This window comes from Prosopis cineraria, unplaced genomic scaffold (assembly GCF_029017545.1).
Source record: "Prosopis cineraria cultivar Desert tree isolate PC_DT_omini unplaced genomic scaffold, ASM2901754v1 PC12, whole genome shotgun sequence".
In the NCBI taxonomy this organism is placed as follows: Eukaryota; Viridiplantae; Streptophyta; class Magnoliopsida; order Fabales; family Fabaceae; genus Prosopis; species Prosopis cineraria.
This window is the reverse complement of record NW_026555343.1, coordinates 36686695-36713096: the sequence shown is the minus strand read 5'-3', so window position 1 is coordinate 36713096 and position 26402 is coordinate 36686695. Positions and strand designations below refer to the sequence as shown.

The 26402-nt window shown below is 36.2% G+C and overlaps 1 protein-coding gene across 4 annotated transcripts in view; it reads left to right on the top strand.

Annotated features, from left to right (window-relative positions):
* Nucleotides 1-368: 368 nt before the first annotated feature.
* The window catches only part of LOC129288366 (N-terminal acetyltransferase A complex auxiliary subunit NAA15-like), a 28014-nt gene continuing 1980 nt past the window's right edge, over nt 369-26402 (top strand). The window contains exons 1-25 of one of the 4 annotated variants that reach the window (XM_054924897.1): nt 369-719; nt 1435-1513; nt 1741-1823; nt 1915-2064; nt 4641-4756; nt 5876-5981; nt 6886-6957; nt 7042-7157; nt 7752-7884; nt 8935-9012; nt 9089-9142; nt 9270-9340; nt 10173-10227; nt 10330-10425; nt 10759-10887; nt 11001-11083; nt 12658-12888; nt 16357-16489; nt 16569-16676; nt 17962-18093; nt 18657-18713; nt 18997-19094; nt 19211-19269; nt 19346-19457; nt 19542-19642. In XM_054924897.1, coding sequence (XP_054780872.1) covers nt 669-719; nt 1435-1513; nt 1741-1823; nt 1915-2064; nt 4641-4756; nt 5876-5981; nt 6886-6957; nt 7042-7157; nt 7752-7884; nt 8935-9012; nt 9089-9142; nt 9270-9340; nt 10173-10227; nt 10330-10425; nt 10759-10887; nt 11001-11083; nt 12658-12888; nt 16357-16489; nt 16569-16676; nt 17962-18093; nt 18657-18713; nt 18997-19094; nt 19211-19269; nt 19346-19457; nt 19542-19642 — 2503 coding nt within the window. In that variant the 5' untranslated portion in view covers nt 369-668. Of the gene's footprint in view, nt 720-1434; nt 1514-1740; nt 1824-1914; nt 2065-3330; nt 3395-4640; nt 4757-5875; nt 5982-6885; nt 6958-7041; nt 7158-7751; nt 7885-8934; nt 9013-9088; nt 9143-9269; nt 9341-10172; nt 10228-10329; nt 10426-10758; nt 10888-11000; nt 11084-12657; nt 12889-16356; nt 16490-16568; nt 16677-17961; nt 18094-18656; nt 18714-18996; nt 19095-19210; nt 19270-19345; nt 19458-19541; nt 19643-26402 lie in introns of those variants that run through there. The other 3 variants (XM_054924898.1, XM_054924899.1, XM_054924900.1) reach the window with 3 other exon arrangements.

The window sequence follows — 26402 nt, the reverse complement described above, 5'->3', positions numbered from 1 at the left end:
TAATACATGAGTCTAAAAGATATAATTAAAAATCAATAGCTACCTTTAGTTGCTTAGCTTAGAACCGAGTTTTAGGATAGAAAATTGATTATTGAAAAATAGGGTGTTTGGATTCCTTTTACCAAAATCATGGTTTAATGACACATAATTGATTATAAATGGTTCTCCAAACTGGCACTTTTAATTTGCCAACAATCAATTTGTGCTAAATTGACTTTAACAAACCAACAACCAAACATATTTTTAATCTGCCTATTACAATTAGAGAACTTTTCAAGACCTGAACTAATCCGAGTGGAATTGCATATACATGCGTTGGACCGAGACCTTGGTAGAACCTCGTGCGAGTTAAATCAAAGCTTGATTAATGTCTTCTGAGGTCTGTTGTTTAACGAGTCGATATTTGGGTAAACGGCAATTTCACCCGACAAACCAAGCAAGGTCAAGTGGTCGCTCGTTTTTGTACGCACAAGCACCTTGCAGCAGTCTTCACAACAAAACCGTTCTCGGTGGCTTCTATTTCGTAGTAGGGTTGCTTTTGAAGCAGATAAACGCCACCATTGTCCGTTCCCACTCACTCACTCCCTTCGCCATTACCTCTTTCATTTGCTTCCGCCCCTTCTCATAAACCCTCCAGCTCTGTTTTTTCTCTTCCTCTTCATCCAACAATGGGTGCTTCTCTGCCCCCCAAGGAGGCCAACCTCTTCAAGCTTATTGTCGTAAGCTTCAATTGCATTTATTCTCTCCTTTGCTATTTTGTTTTTGCTTGCTTCTCATGGTTCGATCCAAGTTTAATCACTTCCTTCAACTTCCTGGATTGCTTTCGCTATCTGGAAACCCTAAGATTATGTCCTTTGTTGTGGATGGTTTCTTACGGTTTATTTGGTTGCTTAAGGAATCTGGATAAAAGTGAAAACCGAGGGGAATGGGGGTGGTCTCACTGAATTATCGGGTTTCATAATATTGAAAATTACGGCAGAGTTTGTGTATATGGTTGGTGAATATTAATTCACCATGGCGAATGCCGTATCTACCTGTTAACGGGAATACAATATAAAATACTGAGTAATTAAGTGAATTCCCTGCTTTGAAAATGCTGAGACTCCTCCTTCACTGCCTGTCGTAAGAAAGTATCCACGTTCTGGAGCCAAATGACTTTGCTTTGTATAAATGATATATAGCAAATTCCTTTGAGTAGGATTGTTATATGATTTAGTTTTCTCCACGTGGGAATATTCATGCATGATTGTGTAGCCACTGTAAGTAAAGTTTGCTCACCATGTTCACGGGTAATCTTCTGAATAAGTGAAAACACTTCGTTTCTTGGGAAACTGATAAATGAAGCTCTCTCTCTCTCTCTCTCTCTCTCTCTCTCTCACACACACACACACACAGTTTATTTTTTTTTTTGACCCCTTGTTCACCTTGCTGCAGAAATCATATGAAACAAAACAATACAAAAAGGGACTCAAAGCAGCTGATGCTATTTTGAAAAAATTTCCGGACCATGGAGGTATTCTTTATTTTTGGTGATTCATGCATTTTCTTCTGTTAGGGAATTATTAAAATCTTTTTTTAAGTTCTTCTAATGGGTCACTAGAAACACGATGCTATTCCCCCTTTCAAATTTTGCCTTCTCCGTTTCATTTTTATGCACTATATATGTATATATATATATATATATATGGTTCTTTAATCATTTTTCTTATATATGTCATTATTCTCCCTTTTGGTTGATAGAAACTTTATCAATGAAGGGTTTGACATTGAATTGCATGGATCGTAAGTCTGAAGCATACGAGCTTGTTCGTCAAGGACTAAAGGTCCGCACGTTGTCTTTGATATTTAACCGTAATTAATTTTATGTTCATTGTTTGGTAGTTGATCTTTGCTTAATATCTTGTTCTGGTTCAGAATGACCTCAAAAGTCATGTTTGCTGGCATGTTTATGGTCTTCTTTATCGGTCAGACAGAGAATACAGGGAGGCCATTAAGTGCTACCGCAATGCATTGAAAATAGATCCAGACAATATTGAAATCTTACGTGACCTATCACTTTTACAGGTACACAACTTAAATGCCCTACATCTCCCTTTGCTTCATAATAACAGATGAACTCATTCATCTAATACTCGCACTCTCCCTCTCTCTCACATGCACACTCTCACACGTGCGTGTTTGCACAATTCAATTAACATGGAGATTTTTTTTTCTATATTGGCATATTTTTTGGCATCTTCTAAGCACAATGAGTTACATATTTTATATGCTTGGTGTTTGACGTGGATATTTTTTTTCTTTTTCAAAATACTTCCCAACAACAAGAAGTCTTATTTTGCTAAGTGGGGTCAGTTATATGGATCACATTATGTTATTATTCTCTGTCAACAACCAACTATTTGGATAGAATGTTTCACTAAAAGGTTTGGATCAATAACTTCCTTAAGCGTTCTTTTTTGGTCTTCCTTTGCCTTTCCTTGTCAAAGTTAAGATCATCTGATCAACCCTCCTTTTTAACGCTTCCATCAATCCTTTTTGTAGATCTTCAAACCATCTTAAATGTATTTCGACCATCTTTTTCTTGATAGATGCCACTCCAAGTAATTCTTTTATATGTTCACAATGAACCTTATCTATTCTTGTAAGACCACACATCTATCTCAACTTTCTTACTTTCACTATCCCAACTTTTTGTTCGTGTTGTCTCTTTACTGCCCAACAGTCACTACTATGTAGCATTGCTAGGTCTTATAATTGTTCAATAAACTTCCCTTTCAGCTTATTTGGTATCTTCCAACGACAAAGAGCCTTTGATGCCCTTCTCCATTTTAACCATCCATCTTGAATTCTATGCATGGCATCCCCATCAATTTTCCCATCATTTTATATAATCGATTCTAGATGCTAGAACTCTATCACCTATGGTATGATTTGATCTCCAATTTTCACCTCTAAATCATTTCTAACTTACCTATTATTAAACTTACAACCCATATATCTTGACTTGCTCTTGCTTAGGTGAAAACCCTTTGATTCCAAATTCTTCTTTAAATGTCAAGTTTAGAATTAATTTCTTCTCTTGACCCCATAACAAGGACTATATCATTTGTGAAAAAGCATGCATTTGGGAGTCTTCTCTTGGATGTGCCCGGTTAAAATGTATAGAATAAAGTCAAACAAGTAAGGGATCAGGATGATCCTTGATGAAGACCAATCCTTTTAAGGAAGTTCTTTGATTTACCCCTTGAGGTTCTTACAATAGTTGTTGCCCTCTCATACATATTTTATATAACTCTGATGTATGTGACATGAACCCTTTTCTTTTCCAAGGCTTTATAAAGCACTTCTCTTGGTACCTGGTCAGAAGCGCCTTTAAGGTCATTGAAAACCATATGTAGGTATCTTCTTTTGCTTCGGTATCTTTCTATCAACCTCTTTAGTACATGGATTGCTTCTGTTGTGGACCAGCCAAGCATAAATTCAAATTGGTTATGAGAAATACAAGTTTCCATTCTTATTTTGTGCTCAATCACTTTTTCTTACAATTTCATCACTCGACTCATAAGTTTTATTCCTCTGTAATTTGACAATTTTGAATATCTTCTTTACTCTTGTATATTAGAACTAAAGTATTTCTCCTCCATTCATTGAGCTTTTTCGTGAACCTTAACATCTCATTAAATAATTTAGTTACCCTAAACATTTCTACACTTCAATAGGAATACCATTAAGTCTAAATGCTTTACCGCTGCCCATTTTCTTAAGAGCTTCTTGAACCTGTTCCACTTGGATCTTGTGATAAAAAGCCAAATTTGGTTCGCTTTCTCAAGTTGTTAGATTGTCCAGGTCAATAGTTGACCCTCCTTCATCATTGAAAAGCTTGTAAAAATAAGCCTCCCATTTGGTTTTTATATCACTGTCTTGTAACCAAAATACTATGATGGAGGAAAATTTTGTACTCCTTTTGATAAAAGGATGATAGATTATTTTGGACATTGCCTTTACTATGATGATAACTGGCCTTTGGTTATTATGCTTTTCCAACCAGGTTCTGTCATTATCTCCTGGTGAAGTTCTACTGTGCTTATGCACGAAAGAGAACATGTTTCTTTTGAATCCATGTGAAATTCAAAACTAACTCCTCCTTTAATATTTCCTTTAATATTCAAAACAAACCCCTTCTGCAACATTTTTCCAAATTCAAAATAAAGTAATATGTCTTATCCTAATATAAGAACCTTCTGAATGTTTCCCTTGGTTCAGATCCCCAATGAATGTGCTTGTGTCTAGAAATTAGCAGATTCTCATACGAAGTAGAGACATGTAATACAGCATACTATCTGATGATATTTGCTGCCAATTTTTTTGTTGATAGCTGCGTCAAATAAATAAAAGAAGTTATTGTGCTTAGGTGAAAAGATGACTTGGATATTCCAATGCTTTTATTTGAGGAACCCATGCTATTCAAGATAACTGTAGCTTATCTTTATGCAAGATCATATTGCCCATTCCATGAACTCTAGGGAGAGAGTAGTTTCCTAGGCTATGGACTGTGTATCTCGCTTCATATTATGTGCTTCTGTGTGCGCATGTGTGCAAAATTTGTATTTATGTCATGAAAGTTTTTGCTTATATCTCAGGCTCAGATGCGAGATTTAACAGGCTTTGTTGAGACAAGACAACAACTTCTGACTCTTAAGCCAAATCATCGCATGAACTGGATTGGTTTTGCAGTTGCCCATCATTTGAATTCTAAGTATGATTTGGACCATGGATTTAGTTGTTTTTATCTGGTAGTTGTTTATTCTTGGCGCTTTTTTTCATAATCATTTGCCTGCTGTTATGGAACTAAGATAATCTTCTTTCTTAGTTTCTATTCCATTTTATTTGTGTCTATTATGTTTCTTTTTTCAGTTTGAGGCTTTACTTTCTATGTGTTACATTTTTATTTTTTTGTTTTTTTTGGGTTACGTTCAGTAATGTTTGAACCCTGGTCATCACCCCACCACACCCTTACATTTTTATATTCTCAAAAGATGATAATTTTGAATCCTGCTTCACAGATGATCAATACTTTGGGGGAATATTATTCTTGTCCTCTGTTTCATCTTTATAGGGTTGGCTAGGACATGATCTTTTACTCAAACTTGTTGCTAATTGCTAAGTTAATATGTGAAATACTCTCTCAGGACCACAATATAAGGCATCTTCTAGAAACTTTACTTGGTCCAAAATATAGGGCATTGGATAACTTCTATATTTGCTTTTCCAACTATACCCTTACTTCATTTATCACTCTTTTTTCAAAAATCATGCATTGGAATTTTAATCATTGTCATTAAGGATCTTACATAGGGTATTTATTGAGGGTATAAATGGAAAAATGTAGACATTTTTAAAAATTTAAGGTTTCAATTAATATTGCTCGTAAATCATGAATTAATTAATTATGACTTATATTGTGGTCCATAAGTAGTATTAATCATTTATATTTCGCAAAAGTCCTGAGTTTGGAGTGTTTGATGTGTGGTATATTGGTTTATTGTATATAAATTAACTTATGGTAGATATAATGTGATAGTGGCCCACTGTATAAATAATGTAAAGTATTGCCAATTCATTGTTTATTTCGTGGGATTGGTTGGCGGACTTGATTTTATTAATCAATTCAATGGTGAATGTGCCTGAAAGTTCCTTTGCCGGTGTAAATTGGTAGATTTATTTGATATGTTATTTGAGAGATCTCACATTTTCACTTTCCTTTACTTATTGCACTAGATCAGTCTGAGCTTTGGACATGTCATTACCCTGGCTTTCCTGCTGATAATTGTCATTGTAATAATTTTTTAATGTTTTCGATTTAATTATGTAACAGTGCGTCCAAGGCAGTAGAAATTCTGGAAGCATATGAAGGTACCTTGGAAGATGATTATCCTCCTGAAAATGAACGGTGTGAGCATGGGGAAATGCTTTTATACAAGGTTTCTCATCTGACAGCTTGTCTAAGCTTTTTCTTGATTTTAAGAATAATGCCTTTCCCAAATTTTGGGGTTTAATGTAACTTTTATATTTATTGGCTTTTACCATAATTTTGCAGTTGTGACCTGGTCTTTGCCATTATGTATATAATTTTTCATATAATAGAATACCATTGTTAGACTGCATAAGGTTTCTTTGGAATTTGAATTGTGGTGCTTGAAACTAACTTATAACTCTGAAGTTCTGGGGAACATTAGATAAGCCTCCATTTGGATTACAAGAACACCCATCTACATTTAATATAGCTTTTTATTGAAGCCCAACCATCAACCAGTGTAAATGATTATCATTCCGTCCAAATCAGGTCTTACATCTGTATTCATTTGTCATTCTTTCTGGTGCCCCCCTTCTTTTAGGAGGAGCATTTCACATCTACCATCATCTTACTGATGAAGTTTCTTTTCCTAGTTAAAAAAAAATCAAGTAATTTTTAAATGGTGAACATTGTTTCTTTTGATGAAACAAGCAAGTTGATTTTTTACAGCTTCTATATCTTGGTACATGATCAAATCCTTCAGTAGGGCCAAATGTAATTAAAATTCTTTTTTGACAATTATATGATGCTGTTTGTAAATGCCTGATGGTAGCCTGTGTCCACTATGATTTTTATCGAATGAAGGGCAATTTTCTCATTACTTCAATTCTGTACTTAAATGCTTTTGCAAATGACTGGCTCAAGTGAAATTACGTGTGGTCCAATATGAATCGTTCTGCTGTCACTTCTATTTCCGTATGTCAAAAAATTTGTAATGTTGTGGATATAATTTCTGGTTTTATTGTTGTCCTTAGATGTGAATTTTTTTGGTAATTAGATTGTGATTTCATGTGTTAACTATTTTCTTCCAGATCTCTTTGTTAGAGGAATGTGGATTTCTTGAGAGAGCTCTTGAGGAGTTGCACAAAAAAGAAACCAAAATTGTATGTCTGGTTTATTTTCTGTAATGATGTGTAAATATAACTTATTGAGCATGAGATACTATGTTTTCTTTTTCTTATCTTTAGGTTGATAAACTTGCATGTAAAGAGCAAGAAGTTTCACTCATAATGAAGCTTGGTCGCTTGCAAGAAGGTGAAAAATTGTATCAGGCACTTTTGTCTATGAACCCTGACAATTATAGGTGATCTCTGTTTACTAAGCTTTTAGGTTGGGATGTATCAACTGTGTACTCGATCTAGGAATCTTTGATATATGCTCCCTAGTCTTGAAAATTATTTTTCCTTTTTGGCTTCTTTTAAACACTTCTAGAAGTGCTTGAAAATAGGAAATGCTGGAAAAAATTCATAGCAATAATTGCTGGTTTTCTGGTATTTTACTCATCATTTAATGTACAGAGAGGAGGTTTGGAGGCAATGGGTTGAGTGCTTCTTAGTAGGTGTGGCAAAAAACAAGGTGGGGTGGTCCTAGAAAGGCCCACTTCTAGTAATCACAATTTATTTAGGCCAGGTTTTAAGAGAGCAACTGAATAGCAAATCCTTTCTAACCTTTTGGAGAAGTGGTATGAGTTATTTTTAGTCAGTCAGCAGGAAAAAGGGATAAAATCTTTGTTTTGATACTGCTTCCTCTGCCTTTTTTTCATGTTGCTTTCTGGGTTGATTAACTTTCAGGTCACTTGCACATATCTTTTTGAAGTAGTCTTTTTGTGTTTGGCTTTTTCTGTAAGATTGCTCACTGTTGGAAGCAGAATAATTTAATACTTCATTTTTCTGTTCAGATACTATGAAGGACTCCAAAAATGTGTTGGGTTATATTCAAAAGATGGCCGTTATACACCAGATGAAATAGATCGGCTAGATGCTTTGTACAAATCACTTGAGCAGCAGTATAAGTGGTCTTCTGCTGTGAAGGTAACATGATTTATGCTTAATGTTATGCATACTTTAATTTCAATGTCTTGCCTGATTGTATCTCAGTGATCACTTGGTTATGATGTTGCCTTTTTATCTGCACAAGAGATATAACTGTCTGTCTTTATCTCAGTGCCTATTTGCAAACAATTTCTTCTTTTGGAATTCCCTGCTTTGCCATGCTAAGGTTGCTTTTAGTGCAAATTTCCTCTCCCTTTTTCTTTGGCTAAGGAGGCAAGAATTCCTTCTCTCTTGCTCGAAAATGGAACTACATTGACAAATCTTGATTGGAGCATCCTTTAACAAAAAGCACTTTTAAAGCCCGTTTAAACTTAAAAAATAAGTGATTTTGATATTGTTAGGGATTTTATAAAAAGTGATCATTTTTGAGAGATTTTATGAAAAGTAGACCATTTTGCATTTGGTTATGATGATAAAAAATGATTTATTATTTAATGATTTTCAGATTTTACCATATCCCTATGACCCTATGTATCTTTGTAATTTCATCAACATTCTCTGTTGAGAGTTACCCAATTTAACTTCTCAAAATAATAAATAATCTCATTTTTTATTTTTTATTTTTTGTATATAAAGCTTAAATGATAATCCTAGAAGTTCTCAAACAATACCTTCGTTAAAAAAGTGATTTTTTTTTTCATAAAAAAGCTGAAATAACCATGCTTATTCTGTGTCTGTATGTATGCTATTTTTTTTCTCAGGTAGCTGCATATTTCTTGTTATGAAATTGGAAATATGCATGCAAAAGATGACCAAATTATCCATATTTAAAAATCACTAGTGGTCTTGGTGCTACTAGTCCCTTTTGCCTTCTGTGTATGATCTTGGTTTTGATGGCCAAAAACTCTTCTGAGTTCATTCTGTTAGTGGATATCTGACAATGATACATTAATATGGAATTTAATAGAGAAAATATGAAGACAGGTAATTCAATGGTTTTATTGTTATTTAAGATGATATGTGCCATTGGAGCGCTTATTTTTTCCCCCTTGAGTGCAACTCATTCTATTTTTAATGATTGTGTGCCAGAGAATACCACTTGATTTTTTGCAAGGTGACACATTTCGAGAAGCAGCAGAAGATTATATTCGGTCTCGCCTAACTAAGGTGTTAACAACTGCTTTTCATATTACATTTTTCCTAGTTTAGTGGTTTCAAAATTGAAAATTTTGTTGTGTTTTAGGGAGTTCCATCGCTGTTCTCTGATCTTTCTTCTCTGTACAACGATCCTGGGAAGGTCAGTTTTATACTTTTGTCTCTACTAAAAAATGTTTGGATTACTTGTGACTGAAGTGCGATTGTAGAAAATACTATTTCTACCGGTTCTAAACCCCCCTCCAAAAAAAAAAAAAACTTTTACACAGGCAGATATGTTGGAGCAACTTATTCTTGAGTTGGAGCATTCAATTAGAACAACTGGTCAATACCCTGGAAGGTAAGATATGCTTATTAACTTTTTTATTATAACACAGGAATTAAGAATAATTAAGAATAAAATGTTCAAATGGTGCAGATGTCAGTCTGGATTTGTATTTTTATTTTTATTTTTTGAAATGGTCACATTTAGGTATTGGGAACTTTGCTCTCATTTTCTCCCAACATCATTTCTTCACTGAAACTTGGCTTCTGTAATATTTTGTAGATTGGAAAATGCTTTACTGATTAATTAGTGTTGTTGCAGCACTAATGTTCTCTGAATTTTCTCACAATTTTCTTTCTTCTTTTTGAGGGACATAGTCCTAGTTAGTTCCTCAACAATTTAGCACAGTCAATATGATGACTGTCTTATTTGTTGTATGACTAGTTTCTATTTTAATTTTTTGGCTTGGTTTTTATCTCACTATATCCTCCCAGGTATCTATTTTCACATTTCTTCATAATGAGAATATATGTAAGAAAAAGTAGGCGTGACATTTATTGAGAAGAAGATGGTAGAAATTTGGTTAAGATAGTTTGGACATGTATAGATAAGTGTCGTGGGAGGACTTAGTAAGGAGAGCGAAACAAATAGTCTTAAGCCTTGTAAAGAGGGGTAAGGAAAGACCAAGGGAAACACTTATAGAAGTTGTTGAATGAAACCTCTTTGTTAACATTTAACAATATACCTAGAGGCTTGGCTGCTGATAAAGCACATAACATCGCGCAATTCATGTAGTTGACTCCACTTAGTGGGATAAGGCTTCTTGTTGTTGTTGTTGTTGTTTGTATAACCTGGTCCTTTCTTGGACTAAAGATGTTTAGCTAATCATTGTTAGTGTTTTATGCAGAGTGGACAAAGAGCCCCCTTCAACTCTGATGTGGAGTTTGTTCTTATTGGCTCAGGTTGGTGGCTATGTTTTGGATAAATTTTCAGATGCATTTTCCTGTGTGTACCCTCTATCATTTTTTTTCTTTCATACGCTTAGAGAATTTGTACTTTTGCAGCATTTTGATAGGCGGGGCCAATATGAAATTGCTCTTTCTCGAATTGATGAGGCTATAAAGCACACTCCTACTGTCATCGATCTATATTCTGTCAAGGTCTGCTTATGCATTCTGAATTTGATTGATCATGTTTCCAGTATTTTGAGATTCTTATATGCAATCTGAAGTCTAAACCACCACACCTGAGAATCTTATTGGATTTTAAGATTTTGATAGCAATGAATAATTGATGTGTTACTCTAGCAAAAGATCTGTTAGTGAATGAAGAAATTAAGGCAAGTCAAATGATGAACCCAAAAGGGCCAACATGTGTACTTAAGATAATGGGTGAAAATGAGTTGAGGGCAGAAGTTAGTAGCTGCGATTCCTTATTAAGTATCTTCCATAGAAAAATCTTTTGAATGATGTTTACATGATTTGGTATATTAGAGTCGGATACTGAAGCATGCTGGTGATTTGGCTGCTGCTGCTGCACTTGCAGATGAAGCTAGGTATATGGATCTTGCCGATCGATATATCAATAGTGAATGTGTTAAGCGCATGTTACAGGCTAATCAGGTTTTTATCCATACCATTATATTTGAATTACAATTAGACACAATCATGTTAGTTTTTGAAGCTTTCTATTTTTCCTTTATCTGATTTTTTCCTGAACTTTCTTGGTTTACTAGGTGGCTTTGGCAGAAAAAACTGCAGTCTTGTTCACAAAAGATGGGGATCAACACAACAACCTCCATGACATGCAGTGCATGTGGTATGCATCCGATAATTAGTAAAATTGCGCTTGATAAAGGGATATTGTGGTTCCATTATATAACTCATCTTGCAAAATCAATCTTTTTGATAAAAGACCAAGTCAACCGATAATCACCTATATGAGGCATGCACGTAGGAAGAGGGAGGAGAATCAGTCTGTTATGCAGTAAGTGCTTGAATTGGAGGATATGGATCCATTTAGTGGAGAAATGGAGCCCTGTTTGGTATGAGGTGTTGCACTTTAAAGGATTGGGAGTGAGAATATGTTTTAAAATTATGTTTGGTATGCCATGGGATAAAAAAAAGAGACTGGGAAAAAAGAAGAAGAAGCAAAAAAGACACAAATACCCTCATCTCCTTCCTTCCACCCTTGTTGCTGAACCCAAAAACTTGTCCTTCATTCTTTCGTTTTTCTTCATCGTGCTTTACTTTGTCTTAGGAAAACTCAGGAAAACCAGAAATTTATGCTGCATCAATTAAAGACAGACCTAGCACTTTCGAGGAACCAAGCAAATTATAAAGGAAAAGATTATCAACCTGAAATCATTGCCTAAGATTCAGTCAAAAGCACTAAAATCTAAGAACAAAACCAATAAATTTGTTTTCAAAAAATAAAACGCTCATATCCAGGAATTTAACAAAAATATTAAGTCAAGCCATTAATCCATGGGAGAAGCTAGCAATGAAGGAGTTGGAGAAGGCATCGATAGGGAGAATGATGTGATGGGATTTTGTGGCCAACAAAAAGAATGACAAATAAACCTAAGGACTATATAGGTATAGATCTCTGTCATCATCGTTGCTCTCCTCGATGAGCTTCTCTCCACGACCCAAATTGAAGCCATTGCAAATGAAATTGAGGGGATGATTTTAAATCTCAAGATCTGAATGATGCACAAGTAGTGTGGACAATGATCTTGGATCTGAAGGGGACGGAGATGGCTGCATGGCAAAAACAATGTAGATGGAGATTGCGGCACTGGCAAGAACAATAGGAAGGAAGGAGCAAGTATATTGGGAGGAAGGGAGATGAAGAACTGGAGAGAGGTTGGAAGGGCATTTTGTCTTAAAAAAAATCAATCTGGGGAGTGATTTTACAATGCCAGGGGGTGGTGGTATTGGGCAATCCCATGTAAGGTGGGATTGGTGCTAGGATTGGAATGCTCATTGCTAAATACGAAACATGAAAAAGTGGGACTACTCAGTGTCAATTCCAGTCCCACTATCTCAATCCTTCATACCAAACAGGGCTTGGGAGTTAGAGCAATTAGCTCACTTCTGTTAGTCAGCTTCTTGTTATCTTGGACAGGGGACTAGTTTGTTTTATTTATTAATTATTTATTCACTCAGTTTGTTTTTGACTTGGTCATTAAGTCTCTCATTTTTTGTCTATGCACAGTCACCTAAGGTATAATGTGGCTAGTGTGCCGAATTTGTTATTTACTTGTTTGTTATTGGTGATTCTCCTAGGCTATTGGTCTTGATTATATGAGATATTTGCTTAATCTTTACTAATAGCTTTACGTCTCAATAAATTTTCTTATTTTCATACCTCGCCTTATCACTTTGCAGGTATGAGCTGGCTTCTGGTGAAAGTTATTTTCGCCAAGGTGATCTTGGCCAGGCTTTGAAGAAATTTTTAGCTGTGGAGAAGCATTATGCAGATATTACTGAAGACCAATTTGATTTCCATTCATACTGCTTAAGGAAAATGACTTTGCGAACTTATGTGGAGATGCTTAGATTTCAAGATCGATTGCACTCACATGCATATTTTCACAAGGCAGCTGCTGGATCAATCAGGTGAACATTGTTTTTGCTTTGTTGATATACTGTGTGTGATTTCTATGGCTTTTTACTTGCACCCCTTGTGAAGCTGAAAATTCCTCATATATTCATCAGGCATGGATTGGATTTACAGTCTTGTGATCAATTTCAGTTAACTTCACTCCTTCAGGATTGACATTAATGGTTCAGCCCAAGCTAGCAAGGAGTCAAATTGCAAATATGCTATTATTATTATTATTATTATTATTATTGTCAAATTTCAGTTAACTCCGCCTATGTTTATAGCCGGTCCCAAGCCCGGGTAAAGGAGGAGGGTTGTGTTAGGCCATCAACAGCCAATGTAAAAATTTGTTGAATCTATCATGAACATGGACAATAGACGTTATAATGTTAATGCTAGGTCGTTGCCCGTAAGTAACGCGCTGCATGGCTCGAGTACAGTGATAAGTGAGTTAGAGCCGCTGCATCGGCGCCCGGATGTAGTGTTAAATGAGCAAGGGCTACCGCGTCATTCTGGACGCACGCGGCTAAAGAAGTTAGTCCATAAGAGCAAAATTAGATTTGGTACTTGGAATGTTGGGACATTAAATTGTAAATCTGTAGAGGTTGTAGGGGTTATGATTCAAAGGAAAATCAATATCCTTTGCTTGCAAGAAACAAAATGGCGTGGAGAAGAAGCTAAGGATATTCAAGGTTTCAAACTTTGGTATACAGGAAAAGTAAGTGCACGCAATGGAGTAGGCATCATTATAGATAAGGAGTGGAAGAAGAACGTTGTAGAAGTTAGCAGAATTGGAGACAGAATTATTTCTTTAAAAATGATAATTGGACGTGAGACTGTTAATATTGTTAGCGCTTATGCGCCGCAAGTCGGGACAGAAGCCAGTCTTAAGGAATTATTTTGGGAGGATCTGGAGGGGTTGATTCGACACATACCACAGAGTGAAAAGATTTTTATTGGAGGAGACTTTAATGGGCATGTCGGGAGGGAAGCTGGTCAGTATGCGAGGGTGCATGGTGGTTTTGGTTTTGGAGAGCTAAACAATGAAGGGCAAACTCTTCTTGATTTCTCATTGGCGTATGATTTTAAGATTGCCAATACTTGTTTCAAGAAGAGAGATGAGCATCTCATCACCTACAAAAGTGGAGCCTCAAGGTCGCAGATTGATTTTCTTTTGGTTAGGAACACAGATAGAAAACTTTGTAAAAATTGTAAGGTGATCCCTGGAGATGCTGTAACGACACAACATAGGGTCCTAGTCCTTGATGTGTGTATTATGAGTAAAATCCAAAAACGTCGACAAGTAGTAACACCAAGGATTAGGTGGTGGCAATTAAAAGGTGAGAAGCCAGATATTTTCAAGCGAAATCTTTTGGATAAAGGAATTTGGGATTCTCAGGGAAGTGCTAACATCATATGGGAGGATATGGCTAAAAAGATACGGGAGGTTGCAAAAGTAGTTTTGGGAGAATCGAAAGGTCCTGGTCCGAGAGATAAGGAGTCTTGGTGGTGGAATAATAGTGTACAGGACAAAATCAAGTATAAGAAGAACTGTTTTAAAGCCATACATTTGTGTAACAATGAGGAAAATTGGGAGAGGTACCGTATGGCTAAGAAGGAAACTAAGAGAGCTGTGGGTGAAGCTCGTTCTAAAGCTTTTGAAGAATTTTATAAGAACCTTGAGACGAAGGAAGGAGAGCAAAATATTTATAAGATTGCCAAGAGTAGGGAAAGAAAATCAAGAGATCTAGAACAGGTAAGGTGTATTAAGGATGAAGAGGGAAGAATTTTAGTTACAGATGATGAAATTAAAAATAGATGGGAGACTTATTTTTCTAAACTTTTCAATGATGGAGAGGATTCATCTAGTAACTTGGAGGATTTAGTAATTGGTGAAGGAGAACAAAATTTGTCATTCTATCGAAACATACGTGATAAGGAGGTAAAGGAAGCTCTTAAGAAAATGGCAAATGGTAGAGCTAACGGACCTGATTGTATATCTATCGAAGCGTGGAAATGTTTAGGTGAAGAAGGGGTGAGATGGTTAACTAAGTTATTTAATGTGATTTTACGGTCCAAGAAAATGCCTGATGAGTGGAGGAGAAGTACATTAATTCCTATTTATAAAAATAAAGGAGATATTCAGAATTGTACTAACTATAGAGGGATTAAACTCATGAGCCACACAATGAAATTGTGGGAGAAAGTAATTGAGCATAGGTTGAGATTGGAGACAAGTATTTCTGAGAATCAATTTGGTTTTATGCCAGGTAGATCAACTACAGAGGCGATTTATCTACTAAGGGGATTAATGGAAAAGTATCGTTGTAAAGATAAAGATCTACACATGGTTTTTATTGATTTGGAAAAAGCTTATGACCGTATACCAAGAGAAGTGCTTTGGAAAGCGTTGGAAAAAAAGGGAGTACGGATTGCTTATATTAAAGCCATACAAGATATGTATGAGGGGGTAAAAACTAGTATAAGAACGCCTAGTGGTCAAACAAAGGATTTTCCTATAAAGATTGGGCTACATCAGGGATCATCTCTGAGTCCTTATTTGTTCAACTTGATTTTAAATGTTTTGACGGAACATATTCAAGAGGAAATCCCGAAATGTATGCTCTTCGCGGATGATATAGTTCTTATAGCAGAGACAAGAGAAGAGGTTAATTGCAAACTTGAGTTATGGAGGAGGACATTGGAGTCGAAAGGTTTTCGTCTGAGTAGAAGTAAGACGGAATATTTATATTGTAAATTTGATAAAGGACTATTCGAAAATAATTTGGAAGTAAAATTGGGAGATCAAATTATACCTCAAGTGGAAAAGTTTAGATATTTGGGAGCCATTATCCAAAATGATGGCGAAATCAGTGGAGATATTTCACATAGAATTCAAGCTGGGTGGTTTAATTGGAGAAAAGCTAAAGGAGTTATTTGTGACCGTAAGGTGCCTAATAAACTTAAAGGAAAGTTTTATCGTACTGCTATCAGACCGGCAATGTTATATAGTAGTGAATGCTGGGCTCTAACGGGACAGCAAGAGCATAAAGTTGGAGTAGCAGAGATGAGAATGTTACGATGGATGTGCGGACATACACGTAAAGATAAAATTCGAAATGAGCACATACGTGAAAAAGTGAGGGTGGCACCTATTGAGGAAAAAATGGTAGAAAATCGGTTGAGATGGTTTGGGCATGTACAAAGAAGACCAAGGGAGGCACCAGTGAGAAGAGTGGAACATATAACTTTGAGTCCGATTAAGAGAGGTAGAGGAAGGCCTAAGAGAACACTCTTGGAAGTTGTTGAACGTGATCTCTTAATTAATAATATTTCTAAAAGCTTAATAAATGATAGAGCACAATGGCGTCTTGCAATCCATGTAGCCGACCCCACCTAGTGGGATAAAGGCTTGTTGTTGTTGTTGTTGTGCTCTTCTGATCTTGTATATTTGATCTCATGGTTTAGGTGCTGTTTTGCAGATGTTACCTGAAATTGTATGATTCTCCTTTGAAGTCTACAACTGAGGAGGAGGATGACATGTCAAAGTTGCTTCCTTCTCAGAGAAAGAAATTGAGACAAAAGCAGAGAAAGGCAGAAGCAAGGGCTAAGAAAGTATTATAGTAATTCATATGGTTTCTGAGTATATTCTCACAGGAACAGTACTCATCCTAATGTTTTATTTTCTATTCAGGAGGCAGAAGAGAAGAATGAAGAGTCAAATGTCAGTGGTGTGCCAAAGTCTGGAAAACGGCATGTGAAACCTTTTGATCCAGATCCACGTGGTGAAAAGTTGTTACAGGTTAATTTTTGATGTGTTCAATGCCCCATTAGATTCTTACTCATATTTCGTCTGATTTGACTGGGCCCCAACATAAGATCTCCAACTTGTGATAAGATGAGGAACAACATTTTTACTTGTAGGCTGAATTCCCAAATGATCTACTGCTAATATTCTGATGGCTGCTACTTGGCATATGAGGATTTTTTTTATGTTTGTATAATGTCCAACTATCAAAAATAATTAAAGGCCAACTGAAATTAGCTTAGGTGGTAGGGTAGGGTATGAGTAGAGGTCAAGGGTTCAAACCTTTTGATGTTAAGAGAAAAGAGGAATGTTCAAAGTGTAGAAGCTGATATAATAAGAGAAGGGAAAGAGAGGGGAGGAAGAAGGGGAGACAGAGATGAAAGATTGGTAGAAGAGAATAGAGAGAGACTAAACAATACTTTTCATATTGAACAACAAGCGTAGCCTCAGATTACAATTAGGGTACCTTATATAGGTTCCCAAATCATTTGTTCTCTGCAGCAACTAACTAACTAACCTCAACTAAGTAATTAATGAAATATTCTTTATTTCTTTATTTATTCTTTTCATGTTAGAAGCAACGTATATTTGAGCCAGTAGAATTTGAATTCTTTAAGTAGATTTGCCCAAAAAAAGTTTCTGGACATTTCTTATAAATTTTGTTTTAATAAAAGTATAAAATATATGTTATAAATATAACTTTTCTTTTTTGGCCAAATAAATATAACTTATTACATCTAGGTCTCACATAAGGAAATTTATGATTAAGAGATCTCATGAAATTTACAAAATACTCCCAAGTCTCAAATCCTGCGAATTTACAACTTAACTAAGGGCATTGATAATTTGCAACGGTCATTTACAGCTTGTACAAGTTGTAAATGACCTGGATGTTATTTTCCCTAGAACAAATATATTCTAAATGTATTTTTCAGCAAAACTTTTGAAACATGTTGTATTTTATTTCCTTTTTCAGTAGCATTTTCTCTAAATTAGTTAGATATGAACTCACTTGGTTGAACAGATTAGCAACAACTTTTCTGTTTAGCGTTTTTTTTTTTTGAATGTCATAATTGATAAATTGATCAACTTTTATTATCATTTGTTACATAAAACTGTCAGTTTTGTCAAACCAACTAATTTTAGTACTAAAATGTCTAAGAAAAAATTTCCTCGTACATTCAGTAGTATTTGTTCTGGTAAATTTTGCCTATCTTGTTAGCTTTTAAATTGTTAAGGCTATGTTGTCATGAGTATCGTCTGCCTTCCTCCTATCTAGGCTGAAGATCCACTATTAGAAGCCACAAAATATCTGAAGTTGCTGCTGAAGAGTTCACCCAATTCATTGGAAACACACTTGCTCTCTTTTGAATTGTATATCAGAAAACAGAAGATTTTGCTTGCCTTTCTGGTATGTCTCTGTTATGTTTTTGTAATTTTGACATTTTATTAGTTAATTATAACCGTTGGTTACTAGCCGTTGGGTGTATTCAGCAGTTATATAAATACTTTTATGTTTCACTGTATTGGGGGGTGGATCAATAGACTTCAGTATTATTCAGAAAGTTCTCACCTCTCTTTTCTCTCTTCCTCTTCACCCTCTCGTCTCTCATCTTCTCTAAACCTTCATCTGTTCTTCTCTCCTCCTATTCTCTTTCTACATCTATTCTATTCTCTTCTATTATTACAAACGTATATCAGTCTCTGTTAACTAAGAATTTGGGAATCTTGTTGCATCTGGCATCTGATTATTGCTATATGATATTATCAAGCTTGTGTAGTTGATTCGTCTTCCTTGCTATTTTAAGCTCACTGGAGAGCACTAAGTTGTCAATTAACTATTAATGAAATAAAACGTGGATTGTAGCTGATTAATAGAGTAACTTTTTTTATGAATATTATAATGTGGACTGTATATTTTTTATATTAATAGCTGATACTTAAATGTGTTTTACTCTATTTTATGACTTCTAGGCTGTGAAGCAGTTATTGAGATTGGATGATGAGCACCCTGATTCGCATCGTTGCTTGGTATGATATTTCTTCTGAGAAAACATAAATACTTGTGCATGTGTGAGAGAGTTGGGTAATCAAATGAAAAATCCCTTCAACTTTTGTTCCATCAATTCTGTTTTAAAGAAATGGTCTTGTCTTTTCTCATCAACATTCTCCGTTCTTGTGATTTCTTCCTTCATCAGACATCCAACAAAATGATAATATGCAAAAACCAACTGGCATTTGCTTTTAAGTATACATTTTGCAGTAAATTTTTTCATGTCTTTCTGTTGTCATTTATTTTTAGTTCATGTTGTAGATTAAATTCTTTCATAAAGTGGGATCCATGGATGTTCCTGTGACTGACAGCGAGAAACTCATTTGGAGTGTCTTAGAAGCTGAGCGCCCAACAATCAGGTTTTTCAATGTTTTTTTTTTTGAAACCTATTTCCTTTTGTTTATATGGAGATTGGTCTGGACAATTATTCTGATCCATTCATTTTTAACTTTAAATTTCTCTTTCTTTTAAGCAGTCAGTTGTACGAGAAGTCCCTGCTCGAGGCAAACAATTCTTTCCTTGAAAAACATAAAGGTCATAATCTACATTATCTTGAGCCTCAGCTTATGATCTTATGATAATTTATTATTTTGTATTCTCTTGTTTGCAGATTCTTTGATGCACAGAGCTGCCGCCGCTGAAATGTTGTGCGCTTTGGATCCAAACAGAAAACCTGAAGCTGTTAAATTGATTGAAGAGTCACCGAGTGACTGTGTGCTAAGGTAATGTCTTGTAGTATCTTAAACTTCGTTTCTGCTTTAAAATAAAAGAATATTATTGAACCTGATGACATCTGGTTCTGCCAGAAATGGAGTTATTGGAGCAATTAGGGAATGGAAACTCAAAGATTGCATCGCTGTTCATAAACTCCTAGAGACAGTCCTTGTTGAGCCAGATGCTGCATTGAGTAAGTGTCATGAAAACTTTTCTATTGCTGGACACCCCCCCCCCCAAAAAAAAACAAAAACAAAAGGTTGGATAGCTTGATAGGACAAGGACACATTATTTGGTGGTGAGTATGTGTTTGCATAAATTAGTAAAGGGATGAAGTAGTTGGGAAAAGAGAAATATACTAGTAAGGAAAGTAATCTAGTTAGTCAATAGAGAGAAAAGCATGAAGTCAGTTACAGGGCATGAAGATTGTGTGATTCACACGAAAACTGATTGAAGTTATGGAATCCCTGATCATTCTCTAATGTTTATTTAAAATTTATGTCCTTGTATATGCTCAGATCTGTGGTCTAATCTGTTGTAGTTATTCTGGGGCTATACAATTTCTGAAATGTGCTAATTTTTTCCCCTTCTAATTAGCTGAGTTGTCTTCTTGGTATCTCAATCCTCTCTTGTATAAGGTGGTATATCCACTCAGTGTAGAATTATTCATCATTCAGTGAAACAAACCGACCGTTATCTCTTTCTAGGTCTCCCCTCTTGGTATCTGAGCAAACCTCTTCTTGAAACCCTCTTATCCCTATCTTATCTTTGTTGCACCATTTATGGCATGTGAAAATTGACGAATCATGCATTGGATGTTTGGGCTGCCACCCCTGCTTACAGAAGCGAGTAATCCATTGCTGAATACCATTTGGATCAACTACCAGTCCTGCCTGTCCTATAGGTTGGACTGGCACTGGGACTGGTTGAGGTGGTGGTACTTCAAGTTGCCTCAAATTTACCACTGCTGCTGCTATAGCTGCATCTTGTTCCTGCTCCTATCGGGCCTGTGTTGCCCTCATATCTTCTATAGTCTTTTGCTGCTGCTCTAGTCTTTCTAGAATTAGTTGAAGAGGATCAAGAGGCGCCCTAGGTCCTTCTTGCCTAGGCTCCCCATGCCTATGCTCCTCTGGTAACATAGTCCTTCATGTCCTTACCATCCTATTTTCTTTCTGAGTTCTAATAATGAAGGAACAAGAACATAAATACCATAACTTATACTGCAAGCATAAAACATTAAACATAGATCACATGCAGGACAGCAATTCTCAACAACATAAGTTCATACAGCCATTAAACATCCAATCCAAAAGTACATATATCATTAGACTGCACCTCCTTAGGTTAGTCATCATATACATCATCATTAGCTCATGTTAGGGGCTCAAAGAGGTCTATAGGAAGGTAATTATCATGAAACCCTCATAGGTTCGGATCCAATCTTCCACACCATTAGGAGGATGGTGGTCCAATTTGGTCATCTCACGGAGCCACTTGCGAGTATTAGGAAACTCTCTAGCCAAAGTGGTCACCCACTCTTCTTCTGTGAAGGGTAAGTTCTCCTCTCCAAGTGCCCTGTAAGCAATCTCACCTCTTGGAGAAAATTCAGATAGGTACCTGCATCTTGGTTAATATCCTTCCTGATGTGGCGCCCAAGGAATCTCATCCTTTCTACTAATTGGGCATAGGTTCTAATTTCAGGAATGGCTTCAACTGGTGGAGGTGAAGGCGAAACAATAGGTTAAAGAACCTCAAGTGGATTGGGAGTTGGAGCAACATAATGACTAGGCTTAGGGCAGTCAAACCTACTAGCTCTACTAGGTTCAATTAAACTTGTAGCTGGATCCACCAAGGAGCTAGGTCCAAGGAGGTTGACTAATTCTTCCCATGAGCACCCTACCAACTGCACCCAATGCTCAGGGGTTAAATTGGAGCTCACAGATGATTGTCTTGAGTTGGCATCTCCAAATACCCATTCTACTGGGTCTTCCTCCATCTCAAAATCAGGAGCATCACCTTGGTTCACAGTGTTTTTTGAGTTAGCACTAGAGTCCATTGCTAAACCTCCTGCAAAACTTCACTAACCTGCAACCTTATCTACAGACAACACATAACTAATGGGTTAAACCAAGTAGAGCATTCTATCTTATGCCAGAACCTTCGCTCTGATACCAAAAATGTCAGACCTTAACTCTAAACCTTATTAACCTCCATCTTATGATCATTAGGACCTTAAATGGTAGCTTAGGAACCAAGAAATCAAATCTGAAAACTTGAATTGACGGTTACTGTTCATTTGGTAAATCCAGAATTTGACCAACTTTGAAAATTCATAACTAAATGTAGAAAAATCAAAATTGAGTGGTTCCAAAGCCTATAGAAAGCTCTTTAAGTATACTTTATGGGAAAAATACTTTAAAGAATCACATCCTTTCATGAAAATCTCAAGACTGTACGTAAGAGTTATGGTGCCAATGGTTAAAAAACTGTTTTCTAGATTTACAACCTTAACTTTGGAAATCCGCCATAGATCATGCACATAGCCAATTTAAACGTTTTACCTATGGAATTAAAGCTTATTATGTGTGCTATAATCATGCAAAATTCCAGATTTAAAATTGTTTGATAGCTACATCAAAAATTTATTTGAAGGACACTGCCTTCACAGCATTACAACAGTCCAGCATTACATTACAATACCAAAATGATCAAAAGGGAAACATTAATACAATTTAAGCCTTGAATCAATTCTCCCTTCTTCTGGATGTTTCAACCCCTAAAAGAGTTTGCATTTTAAATAGAGTGAGATTTCATAGAAATCTCAGTAGCAAGAGGCAATTAACTGTTATGTTACGAGCATCATTAAGCATTTAACTTTAAGCCATTATTGTGAGCTATTACATAACATATTTTAAGCCACTCTAACATGCATAGCCAAGGCAAACTTCATAGCAAGGAGCTTTAATATGCATGGCCAAGGCAAAACTCATAGCAATAAGCTCTAACATGCATAACCAAGGCAAAACTCTTAGCAAGGAGTAGCAACATATAGCATCACACATCAATGGCAACTCACATGCTAACAATAATGCACAATAACATCAAAGTTAATTAAACCTTGCTGCCTCACTCCAAGCTTAAGTGCACCCAACAGCTTCCCTTCCTCTTCCTTGGAATTTCAGGAAACGAAATTGCAAGAGTTTCCCTATGGATGCTAAAATTGCACTAGTGAGAGGGGATGATGTTGTATTTATAGGCGATGTGTTATCTATTTGCCACCCAAGATCTAGGAAATTACATGAGCTTAGGTGTCAACTCCCCAAGCCTTCTTGACTACTTTTCTATATTTAGAAAAATCCAAATGAAAATAGTCACTTCAATGTTCAAGAAGTCAAAATCCTATCCATTGGTGGAACTTAGAACCAAAGGGTGAATACCAAGGGAGTTTCCATTAAGCCACCAACAGAAAAATAGAAGAGAAGAGAAACTCTGTTTGTAGCAGATGGATCTGTTCCTCCCATTACTGGGCACAAATTGATTAGTCGGTACCACCACCTGAAAAAAGAAAGCAAAAAATCAAAGTATGGAGGGTAGAAAACATGTTAGTCTGTCAGCTGATAAAAAACTATGGATCTCAAACTTATACACCTTTCTCTTCTATGACATTTCTAAAGAGATCTGAGAAGAAGTGAAGGAGAGCTATTCAAATGGACACACACACACACACTTTAAACTTTTTGAGATCAAGAGTAATCTCCTTGCTCTCTAACAAGGTGAGCTATTTTTTACTTAATATTACAATGCTCTTACCTGCCTTTGGCAACAGATAAATGTATATGACAGCCCAGAATTTGAAAACTTTGGAGATGCAAAGAAATGCAAGGAGATTGTGAGGAGAGAATTTTTAAATTTCGAAGTAGAAATTTAAAAATTCTCTTTGGGAAGTAGAAATTCTCTTTATTATCTTCTCTATTCTTTCTGGTGCATTACACACCATTTTTATTCTTGATGCTGACTTCAGCATTTTCTATGCACAGTGTGGATGCTTGACTATAGGGTCAATTACAATATCTCAAACTTGACCTTTAACAAAATCAAGTTGAGATGAAAGTTCTCAAATAATTGATGTCACCTACGGAAAAACTAATATGGTTGCAAAACTGGTTTATTCTCTGTATGACCATGGCAACAAGCATGCTGGAGCTTTGAGTATGAACTGGGAGGAGCACATTACTTGTTCACAATTTGGCTCATATACTGGTGTCAATAGCAACAGCTACACTATCCTTATAAAGCTTTCTTGGATTAAATTTCCTAAATGCAATGGTATTGAATTTGTTGTGACTGGATGGGATGCTTCTGGATCAGCATGTTCAGCTATTTAGTGTACATCTCAAAAGTTTTAGTATTCAAGGAATATGCAGTGTCTGGGCTAGAATATTTGAAGCAAGAGGGTACTGTCCCTGAATATCAGAAGTTTGAGGAGCTCTTATTAGCACTTGAGCTATCAGAAGACTTAGGAATTAGTTGCTTCATTAGTGGATCACATTATGACATTGAAGTCTTGATAAGAATATTTAATCCAAGTAATCTCTCCAATGCAATGTACTTGGTGCATCTACAAGAAAACACTATACAAGCCATTCATACTCATGCTCTCCTGGCTTCAAAGTTGTTAGGTTCCTCATCCTCTCACTCAAGTTGAAAGATCTCCATCCCATGAACTAACATCAAATCCTTCACCCTAGGCCTATACTGAAACAAATTCTTCCCCTGGCAAAGGCATTTCTTTTTCACGAACAACAATTCCTTCAAAGAAAACAAGTGAAACAGCTTCCTAGGGGAAGAAAAAGAAGAAGAATTGGATGATTGGAGGGTTATTGCTTTACAGGGAGATATACTTCAGGCCTTCACTGTAGGTATTCGCAAATTTCTGTGATAATGATTCATGAAAGAGAGGATGAAGATTTCATGATGCTCTAGAGTCCAATAATTTGTATCCTTGCTATTTTAGATGCCAAGGGTCACTCCACCATGACAGTTCAAGGCTCAGTGTTGAGAATCACTTTACATTGATCTTGATGGACATGAGCGTGCTCTTAATTTTTCCAATGCTACTTCAACAATGAAATTTCAGCTGAACTTGCAGTTTCCGAGTGCATGAGAGTGACTGTGACCAATGGAGATCACAATGATAAGTGATTGCCAACTTCAGTGGAGCATACAAAGGAAGTATTTCTGCTGATTTCTTGGAACTTGAGGCTTATGATATGGTGTTCGGAGTTGAGTGGTTATCTACTATGGTCATAATGGTTTAGATTTGTAACAAAAGCTTGTGTTTTATCTTACCTGGTAAATCTTATTGACTGAACAATTATGTTGTTGAAGGAACAAACTGTGCCAGATAAAGCTCATTTGGGGAGGACAACCTCATCCAATTCTGTACCTAGCTATCTCATTGAACCTCAGTTAACCTTGAACCAAGAGGAAGCTAAAATTGCATAGCATGAATTAGAGGCATTAAGGACAGTTCAGGAGGAGTCAAATGATGTATTTTTAGAATTGAAGTCCCTTCCTTTGTATCAGTCTTTTGACCACTCCATTCTCTTGGAGTCAGACTAGCCTATCAGCACTAGACCTTACTGACATGGGTCTATTTGGAAGTCAGCAGTGGAGAAATTCATTCAGAAGATGATGAGAGAGTGACCAACACTTGGAGACATTATATTGAGAAGATTAATTGACTGGAGACTCAAATAAATTTCCCATAGCAATTGCTGAAGAGGTGTTTGATGAGCTAGACCTATGTTGCAAGGTATTATTAAATTAAGATTGCTCCACAAGACATCCACAAAATTGCTTTTGGAGCTCCTCAGGCTCTGAGACTTTGTGAGGCTTGTTAATTCTAGACAACATTCCGAGGCTTCATGAACTCTATTTTTAAGGCTGCTGTCAAAAGTCTATATTAGTATTTTTTATGATGTATTGATTATAGCAAGGACTGAGAGTTGATCTTTTGTTAGAAACTTTCCTATTTTGACTGACAAAGTCTAACTTTTGTACTCTTTTGCTAATCAACCCTAGACAGAAAATCAAATAGAGGACTTAAATTATTGTTTGGGAAACTATCTCCATTAGAGGTGGTTGTCCAAACAATGGATGGAATGGTTACCCTTATCTGGACTGAAATATGGTATAACACTTCCTATTACTTAACTATTTGCTTGTCTTCTTCTCCAAGCCGTTTATGGTGTACATCCACCAATGTGCTAGTGATATTTAGCTGGTGGTATTTATTATGTGGACGTGTGGTAGTAGATGGATGTTGTCAGATAAGGGAAGGTACTGCAAAGCTTTTGAAACACGACATACATAAGGTGAATAATAGGATAGTTTGACAAGCCAATAGGCACAAGCTTGACTATAACTTTTTGTCCTGTGACTGGGTCCACATTAATGGCCTGTTCGGTTTGTCAAAAGTAAATAAAATGCTGGTATTTTGTATAATGTTTGTATTTACTTTTGAAAAGACAATAATGCCCCTATTGAAAAATTAATTTAAAACTATCAAAGAGAAATTCCCCTGGGGGGGAAAACAGATGCTATTGTGAGTCAATAGGCACACAGTGCTTTGGTGACTGTTCCATTGGGAAAGCATCTCTAGGTCTAGACCCAATTAATCAAGTGCTCCTAAAACTAAAGTAGAACCTTCCTCACTCTTGGCCTGAACATCAGCTAGACTTCTCTTCCTTCAATGAGTCTAGTGGGGTAGCCATGAGAATTACATATTTTGTAAACAGGTGATGCCAATTTAGGATTGCTTTGATCTTGCTATCGCTCACCATCATTGCTGTTATAGGGTGGATTTAGAGGCTGCTGTCCATCAAAGTGTTTGTGGGTGATTTGGCTGATTATACGTGGGAGGGCAATATGGTCAAGAATTTTGACACGTG